This window comes from Leucopleurus acutus (assembly GCF_964270905.1).
Source record: "Leucopleurus acutus genome assembly, chromosome: 16".
NCBI lineage: Eukaryota > Metazoa > Chordata > Mammalia > Artiodactyla > Delphinidae > Leucopleurus > Leucopleurus acutus.
The window spans coordinates 1,672,903-1,682,184 of record NC_139158.1 but is presented as its reverse complement, the minus strand read 5'-3'; the positions used below and the strand labels follow the sequence as shown (position 1 = coordinate 1,682,184).

General features: G+C 51.6%; 1 protein-coding gene across 1 annotated transcript; it reads right to left on the bottom strand.

Moving 5' to 3' along the window:
• Window positions 1-4,642: 4,642 nt before the first annotated feature.
• On the bottom strand, window positions 4,643-6,193 carry CHST12 (carbohydrate sulfotransferase 12; the record flags this gene model as incomplete). The annotated part of the gene is made up of 1 exon (XM_082858151.1): window positions 4,643-6,193. The coding sequence occupies one exon, from the start codon at window positions 6,191-6,193 to the stop codon at window positions 4,925-4,927; it is 1,269 nt and encodes a 422-aa protein (XP_082714277.1). The 3' UTR covers window positions 4,643-4,924.
• Window positions 6,194-9,282: the final 3,089 nt, after the last annotated feature.

Below are 9,282 nucleotides of genomic sequence, written 5' to 3'. Positions count from 1 at the left end.
CCCAGCGTGATGGTGCCGTCACCGTGAGCACACACCCTCCAGATGGTGCCCAGGACAGCCAAGTCGAATCGTTTCGGGCAGGCCTGACGGACGACATTTGGTTTGCATCTGAAGCACCCAAGGGCAAAGGCAGAGATGAGTTCAAAGCAGGTGTCTTCCTCATTAGCTTCCGTCCGGATGATGCATGATGAAATAATTCCCCAAAGAAAAAATATCCCGCGGTCCCTTCATCTCTCTGCTGGTTTGAAATGGCATCCCAGGGGGGCCCTTTGCCAGCCACTGGGCCTTGGTAGAGTAAGGGAGCGTCTAGAAAGTTTTGTGATGCTGATAAACTGTTCACACCTACATGAACAACAGCCAGTTGTCAGAAGGTCAATGGTTTCTCTTCACTAACGGGCCCTCTTCAACCCTCGTTTGTCGGATCCAGGGTAGAGATTAAATAGCGAGTCAGGATCCTGTACGTTAAATGCCAGAAATCCGGCTCAAATGAGCTTAAGCGAGTGGAAACGACGGCCCCCCAACACCTGCAAAGCGCAGGTGGACCAGCTTCAGGGCACGTCCCCCAGGCCGTCCACACTCCTCCCAGCCCTGTGCCCTCACCGTGCGGTCTGAGTCTCGGTGCAGCTCTTCTAGGAGTGGCTTCTGTCCCTCCAGTCTGGTAAAGCCCCCACCCAGAGGTTTCCAGCAGAGGGCACTGGGACTGATGGGTTCAGAATGCATTGGCAGCCTAGCCAGCACTAAGGCATGGGTGGGGATGGCCTTGCTCAAGTCTCCTGGGCTAAGAGTGAGGGAGACAGTGATGGGCTCTTTGACCAGGAGGAGGAACCTGTGTCGGCAAAAAACAACAGACGTCGACCAGAAAGAGTCCTTCCAAACTTCCCTTTGGGAGAAGCACTTCACATTTTTAGATGAATTATGTCTGTGTTATCCAAGTTTTACCTGTTCATATTTTTAGGTTTTGGAGTGTGGGGTGGGCAGAAAAGGAAGTGTAGTTGATCAATAAATAGGCAATAATTACCCCCGGATAATGTGCTCGGGTGAGTTGACCCCCGCGGGTCTGCATGATATCTGGGAGCCTGTTACTTTGCAGGATGGGGCCGTTGAGGAGAACAGACCATCCTGGACCTTCTGTCAAGAGCATCACGCCACCCCTCTGAGACGCTCTGCTGTCCAAGTGGGGACAGCACAGGCTGAGGAGCAAATCCCACTGGAAACCGAACTTCTTCCCGAGAAACTTAAGAAGGCGGCTCTGGGGATGTCGGCGCATCCCCTGAAATCCTGCTGCTGGGACCCCATCTGGTGCCATGTTTAATACACAGGGCCGGCACAGCTGGTCCAGAGCTAGGTGCCCCCACAAAGGCGCAGCCAAGGCGGCAGATGTCTGGGCACACGTGCCTGCTGGGGAACGAAACAGCATGCTCACAGGCTGCACGCTTCACCTGCGGGGCCTTGGAACCACACGAGGGAGACATCCACGAGCTCCCAGCCACCGCCAGGGGCGGACTAGCCTGCTTCTCTCCTCCACTCTGCTCTCCAGCCACGAAGGCTCTCGAGGTGACAAGAGGGTGGGGGGTGAGGGGCAGGGAAGGGACGGGGCAGCCTGGCCGGCTCTTGACGGACACAGGCCTCCCTCAGCAGAGGGCCATGGGAGCCAAGCATGGAACACAGCAATCCTCATTCTCTCTGAGAGGAAAAGGCAAGCGACAGCACCCTCCAAAGGGAAGAGAGAATACAGGAAGGGAATACAGACACGTTATTATTCTCTGAACCAGAGGTGAACACTTAGTTCCCCAGAAATAGTGCCAGCTGTCCTCATGAGCCCCACAGACAACACGGTGCTCAGAAAGTGCTAGAAGTCACAGGGAGTGAGCTCTAAGCCCACTCAGGGTCCGTCACTGAACCGCCACCAGCCCTGGCCACCTTATTATGAAACACGTGGGGAGAAGGACGGCAGCTGTCCTGGCTCACGGCCCGGAACGAGGCTCACGCAGCATCACTCATCTCCTCACTCACTCAGTAAACAGTTACCGTGTGCCCGCAGTGCCAGGCCCTGCTCTAGGCATGCGATGAATGGGAAGGAGACTCAAGCTGCGATAGGGTTAGCAGTGTTCACGTCTGAGTGCAGAGATTCGCCTCTAATAAAACCCAGGGAAGCGCAGTCCTGGAAACCTCAGGTGGGCTCCACGTGCTTCAGAAGGGCGCTTCCCAGGGCAGGCGGGTCAGACAGGCATGCTTCCCACAGCTGCTGCTTTGCTCTGTCCCCAAAACGCCCGGCCTCCTTCCCTTAGGCTCCTGCCCCATCCCAAGGATGGGAATGCCTGCCCTGCCCCTTCCAGCCCCGTGCTCCCTGCTCACCAGCCTAAGGGCAGCCCCTGCACTGGGGAGGCCAGGGCAGCCCCTCTCACTGCCCGTTAGCGGCAGAGTTGGGTTAAAGTCCCTCCTTCACCAAAGTATGGATGCAGGTGCACACTAACTGCACCGGGGAGAGAAGTGAGATCCAGCCCTTGCTGAAAAACAAGCTTAAAATTCTCCAAATAGTAGAAATTCCTTAAAAATAGATGGTAAAAGCAATACGGCAGAACACTGCCTAAATATTCATTAGAAGCCATAGGTGGGTATGCCGTATCGATGCGTGAAAATGTGTACCAGACACTTTTAGAGGAAAGAGGACCGACAGTACCTCTCTCTCACAGACCCTCCCCGCCCCGCCCCCCCAACAAGTGTGCTGAACACCTGCGTGAGGTGGAAAACGCACAGCACCAGGGTCAGGAGGCCCAAGTCCAGGGCAGGCTCGCACGCCCCCAGCCTTGCATGTTGGGCGAGTCTCCTGCGCCCTCCCCCTGGCTGCAAACAGGCACAGTGCCCTGGAGGTTCAGAGATGACACGAGAGAGGATTTTGTACCACAAAACCACGGTATTATTAGGACCGTGGGTAAATGTGTTGATGAGGGCCGGAAGACGGAGGCAGAATAAAGAATTTTAAGTTTATGGAACTGTTTGGTTAAATTGTCTAATTGTACAGCATCCATTTAAAAATTTTTATAGTGTCTTAGCCGAAAAAAACATGGAGCCCAATTCCTCTACAAGACACTACCGTGTGGGTCAGGGAAATGGCACAGAACAGAAGGAATGAATTCTCAGGCTCACGCCCCAGGAAGAGGCGAGGTGCGGGCTCCCCCTCTCCTCCTGGAGCCTGTCTCACCGCCCCACACACACACACCCAGACCAGGAGGACCTTCTCTGCCATCACATCCTGAGTCGTCCCCCCGGCGCAGACAGCAGCTGGGGCCCTGGCACAGGAATCTGGGTGGCTGTGTGGATGCAGCTGGCACCCACTCCAACAGTCCCTGGGCCTCAACATCCCTGCAAACATGCCTCCGACACCCAGAGAAACCGACCTACTGGGTAACTATGCAAAGAACCAGGAATATAGAAAGAAGGAGATGTGGCCCTGCCCTTAAAAGGCTCACAACCCAACGAGTTTTGGCATGTGTCTGAATATTCTCGAAATGAACACACTTCAGTGAAACACTCCCCACAGAGGCAGGTGCCTCTTCAGACAAGCACTCTGAAACTGGACTCCTCAAGTCTGTGTCCGGCTGCCGACTGTCTTACGGAGACAAGGGAAGCTTCCAGAGGAAGTGGTGGTTTCTAATACTGTGGAGCTCCAAGCTGCAAGGTGAGCACCGGAGGCCCGGGCTCCAGCTACACAGCACCACCTCGCAGCTGGGAAAAGCAGGGCACCACCCGCCAAGGACACCCGGGGGGAGGCCTTCCACGTGTTCTGCCAGCTCTTCAGGAACTGGGCGTCTAGGACCAAATGCTACAGATCAAGAAGACACGGTCGAATGTGATGCCCAAATGCCACAAAATGACCGCATGCTTCTCACCAATTACGGGTTCAGAGCAAAACCTGCAAAGGAATTTGAACGAGATGTTCAAAAAGAGCCTTCCTGGACTAGCAGACACCTTCACCAAGGCAGGGCCGTCGAACATGAAGATCCCTGTGTCAGTCATGTCCTCGAGGGAACGTCCCTGAAGCTGAATCGAACCAGCCAGCTTGGCAATGAGACTCCCACCTGCGCCTCGCCCTGCTGACGCTGGGGACGCATTTTAGGGATAAACTCAGTCCCTGTTACTGCAAATCCTTACGTCCGTGACTGACAAATTAAAGGAGGCAGCTGGAGTTAAAATCCAGCCTCTGTGACTGTGACCTGGATGTACGATTTACCTTCGATATGATCTCAAGTATGAAACCCTTATTAATAGCCTTCCCTTTTCACATGTATCACCTAATAAGAGAGCTTTCACTTTTGAAGGATTTGTCTGCCACCCTTGCACAAACACACAGTAACGCCTGATCTCAAATTCAAGTTCCTCCTTTTTGCTGAAGACGACCATGAACCCTCCCTTCCTGAAATTGAGATTCTGAGGCCTAAGCGTCAGCCATTATGCCGCTTGGAGCCCCTGAATGAGCATCTGTCGCTCCAACAAAATAACCACAAGCGCAGGCAGAAGGAGCAGATGTAACCTTTTACTCCACCATTTCCTTCTCCACTTTTCATATTAAATATCTGAAATATATTAATCTTAAAAAACAATATTAACACAGTACTCAATGAATACAGGGAGGGAGTAAACAGCAAGTCTAGACTGCAAAATCGCAGGGTATTTTACAAACGAGAGTGTGGGTGTGGTCAATTCCAGGTGTTTCCAGCTGACTCGCCAACAGGAGCACTGTGGAATTCTGCGATGTGCCACACCAGGAGAGAAACAAAGCCATATAAAAATATATGTGGCAACGCATTGCTCCATCCTCCGGGAGATGGTCGCGGTACCACAGGCCCTTCGTTCAGGTTTAAAGTAACAACACAAGCACTTTTTTTTTTTTTTTTTTGGTGTTCAGGATTTTCCCCTAACGCCTTCAGTCTCTAAGTAGATTTTCAGGCTTGGGGTAGCCAAAGAGGACGAAATCTGCTTCGTAGAGTTTGTAAAGCTGCCGCCTCCAGGCCAGGGGAATTTTGGCAAACCAGCCTTCCTCCCAGCTGCTGGCAGTTCTGTTCCGGTAACTCGGGGGGAACTGGAGCAGCCTGTCCACCTTGAGAAGCCGGAGCAGCTGGGTGGCATCCTGGTCCAGGGTCTCCAGTTTCCCCACAAAGTCGTAGTCTATCTGGCAGGGGTGGCAGAGGCGGTGCACCTGCCTCCAGTGCTCGTTGAAGGGCGCCAGCTTTTCGGTGTGAGGGTCCAGCAGGTACTGGATGAAGTTGGCGAAGGACACCCTGAGGCCTGCACTGAAGGCCTCGCTGACCGACTTGGGCAGGCTGGTGTGGTTGGAGTACCTCTTCAGCATGGGGACGGCGAACTTCTGGTAGAACTCTTCGTTCTCCAGCTCGAACTTGCTGCGGAAGGCCGAGATGAGGCGGACGAAGGGGTCCCGCACGAACAGGAACTTAGTGTACTTTTTCAGCTTAACTTTCATGAGGTGGCGGGAGAACTTCCCGTAGCGGCGCCAAAACTTGTTGAAAGTCAGGTGGGTGCTGGAGTTGTGGACGTACTCCCGGGGGATGTCCAGGGGGTCACGGTAGGGCGTGCCCTGGTCCGAGAGGCTCTGGCTCAGGACGATCATCACGCGCTTCCAGTTGGTGCAGGCCACCTTGGGCACATAGCAGTAGATGACCCCGTGGCGGTCGTCCACGATGAGGTGGTTCAGCTCATAGTTGGGAATGTCATCGAAAGAGCGCTCCTTGGCGGGAAACACAAAGCTGGCATTGGCGCAGAACCCCCTCAGCACGCTCCTCCGTTCGGCCTGCCGCCCGTCCGGGTCCGGGCTCTGCTGCGCGTCGTGGCTGGACCAGTCGTAGCCCCTCACACTCTCTTCCATGTTGCTGAGCACAGGCTTGCTGGAGGCCAGCAGGGAGGGCTGCTCCACCTTTCTACCCAGAAGGATGTTCTGCTTCGCATGAGCACTGAGGAGCTTCTCCAAAATCTCCTCAATGCTGGCGGTGAAATACTTGCCGTCCCCTGGCTTGGGGCTGGGGAAGGGCTGCAGGATGTGAGGCCTGGAGAGGGAAGTGTGCAGGTACAAGTGGGCGGTGCCCATGTTGTCCCAGTACACGATGATCAGGAGGATCATGAAGACGGACCCCAAGACCAGCCACAGGCGGAAGAACCGGCTTTTGGTCATTGTGTCCATGGATGCAGGGGCCTCTTCCCCGGATCCTTTCACTTCAGCTTCCTGTAGAGACCAGACGCTGCCCTCCGAGGAAGCTGGAAGGCAACAGAAACCAAGTTAAAGGCTAAGGTCCTCTCGCAGCCTGCGGTCCTGAGAGGATGGTGCCCGCTGCCGTCTCAGACCCAGTGGCCCTGCTTTTCCCTCCCTCCTCCACCCTCTGTGAGGTGGACTTTGGGGGGCTGCCTGATGGGGAGCTTCAGCTTCTCCAGGTGATGTGACCCATGAGGCTTAGGAAGGCCCAGAGGGTGAGTGTGACTGGAGAGGTGACTGGAGACCCCTTACCACCGCACTGAAAGGGGGAGGCCGGACCCAGACCAGCCCCCAGGCGGGAACGCAGACCCTCGTGAAGAGTGGGTGTGAGAATGAAAGGAGAGGCGCAGCGAAACAAAACACGGTAACAAGAAAGTTAAAGCTCAGTGCAATGCTGAACTCACCCCTTCTCCCGCCCAAACCCCTTCTTCTGTGCACACGTCATCCACACAAACACTTGAGACGGGCCCCCGTGTGAGGCCGACAGCGTGCTGTGTGCTGTGAACGGTGCAGGCTGCTGCCGGCTCTCAGCCTCCTGGTCCACAGCACCTGTACGAGGAGGGGCTGTGCAGGCTGGAAGTGACATTCGTGTCGGGGCTTCAGCTATCTGGAGGGCTGTCACGTGGGAGAGAGAGCAGCTTCAGAAGATACAACTCAGAAACTGAGTCGAGCCTAAGGAAAGAACACTAATAATTGTAAGTGGGCCAAAACCACTTAAGAACGGGCTGTTTTTGAAGCCATACTAGGACTTCTATCACTGCAGGCATCGGGGCACAGACAGACGGAGCACGTCCTGGGGTGTTCTAGGGGAGGGTCCGCATTGTGCACCCTCTGGGACATCTCCCAGTGTACACTTCTGAGTCTATATTCCTCGTATGCATTCGACTATGTACCTAGTATCTAATACATTTTCATAAAATGAACCTAAAAGTTCATTAGGCAGAAATTTGGGTGCAATCTCTATCCACCTCTGCAGCTGTTGTTTACTCTTTTTTGTTGTTGTTCACTCTTAATTCACTTTTTTTAATGGAAAAATTAATACATACTTATGGCCAACAGTTCAGCAGACAAAGGGTGGGGTGGGCCTTTACACAAAAGGAGCTGAAACGACCATCTGACAGAGAAGAGTACATTCGCTGGTCATCGTCACCTTCATGTAGTGTTTCCTGAGCCCTAAGAGCTCGTCATGTGCTCCCACAGAAAAAGGAAGAGCAGAAAAATCTGGTGACCCCTACCCTGAGGGGTGGCGATCACACCTCCTCTCACCCACTCAGGGCTGTCGGCCATGTGCTAGAGTCACACAGCTAGATATTTATTATATGTTATATATTTATTATATAATTATTACACATTATAAAGGTAATAAGCACACTACAGACATCAGGAAACAGGATTACAGGTGAAATACCCTGCTGTGTCTTGCACAACTGCTGCTGGTACTTTCGCTCATTCCCTTCGAGTGGGCCGCGGGTGTGAGTGGAATAAGAACAAGCAGTGCTGCAACAGGTTTTAACACGCTTTTAATGGTACCGGTTAGGATCACAAAGTGTTACAGCCTATTTTTAAAACTAGATCATAAGCACCCATGTCACTAAAGTTTTCAAGACCATCCCTTCTCAAGGATGTGCAAGGGCGAGCAGTTTATAAAGATGAAGGTGAAACCGTATTAAAAAAAAAAGTTTGCCAAAGGCTGAGAAAGCAGCAAAGGGAAAAAGTAACTGAAAATGTCGAGTGATTTAAGAGATCAGTTTTCAATTTTAAGATCAAGACTAATAAACAGAGTAGAGGTGACGCAGCAGCACAGTTACATGTTGTGGACACAGGCATAGCCACAGATCAAGGATCGTGCTGTCGGCCACATACTTATAATGCTAAGTACCAGAACTACCTGGCCTGATAACCTAAATACCTTGACTTGTTTTTCAGCCAAGCAGTAGTATATGCACATTAATAAATGCCAGTGCCTACAACATTTTGTAAAAACTCTGACTCTCTTTACTAATAATTTAGTAAGATTCAATTTAATTGCAAGGAAATGACATGGTCAAATACTTTTTGGAGAATTACTATATATTGATAACATCTTCTTGATAGCAGCAGCCATTTATCGACCTCTTCCTGTGTGTCAGGCACTAAGATGCACGTTTTACACACATATGTTACTGCAGGCCCCCTGCACACAATCTGGGGCGGGGGTGCAGCATAATCCTCTTACAGCTGAGAAACTGAGGCCAATCAGCACATGAAAAGATGCTCAATGTCACTAATCATTAGAAAAATGCAAATCAAGGCCACAGGAGACACCACCTCACACCCACCAAGATGGCTACTGAAAACAAAAGCAAAAAAAACACAAACCAGAAAACAACAAGTACTGGTGAGGATGAGAAGAAGGTGAAACCCTTGTACACTGTTAATGGGAATGTAAAATGCTGCAGTCACTGCATAAATAGTATAGAGGTTCCTCAAAAAATTAGAAATAGAATTGCCGTATAAAGTTACCATGTGATCCAGCAATTCCACTTCTGGGTCTATACCCACAAGAATTGAAAGCAGGGTCTTGAAGAGATATTTATACACCCATGTTCACAGCAGCATTACTCACAGTAGCCAAAAGGTGGAAGCAACCCATGTCCATCAATGGGTGAATGGATAAACAAAATGTGGTCCATCCATACAATAGATTATTATTCAGCCTTAAAAGGGAAGGAAATTCTGACGCCTGCTACAACATAGATGAACCCTGAAGACACGATGCTCAGTGAAATAACTCAGTCACAGAAAAGGACAAATACTGTGTGATTCCACTTATATGAGGTCCCTAGAGGAGTCAAATTCATAGAGACAGAAAGTAGAAGGTGGGGGCCAGGGGCTGTGGAGGGGGATGGGGAGTTAGTGTTTAATGGGGACAGAGCTCAGTTTGGGAAGATAAAAGGAGTTCTGGAAATGGATGATGGTGATGGTTGCACAACAATATGAATGTGCTCGATGTCACTGAACTGTACACTTAAAAATGGTTA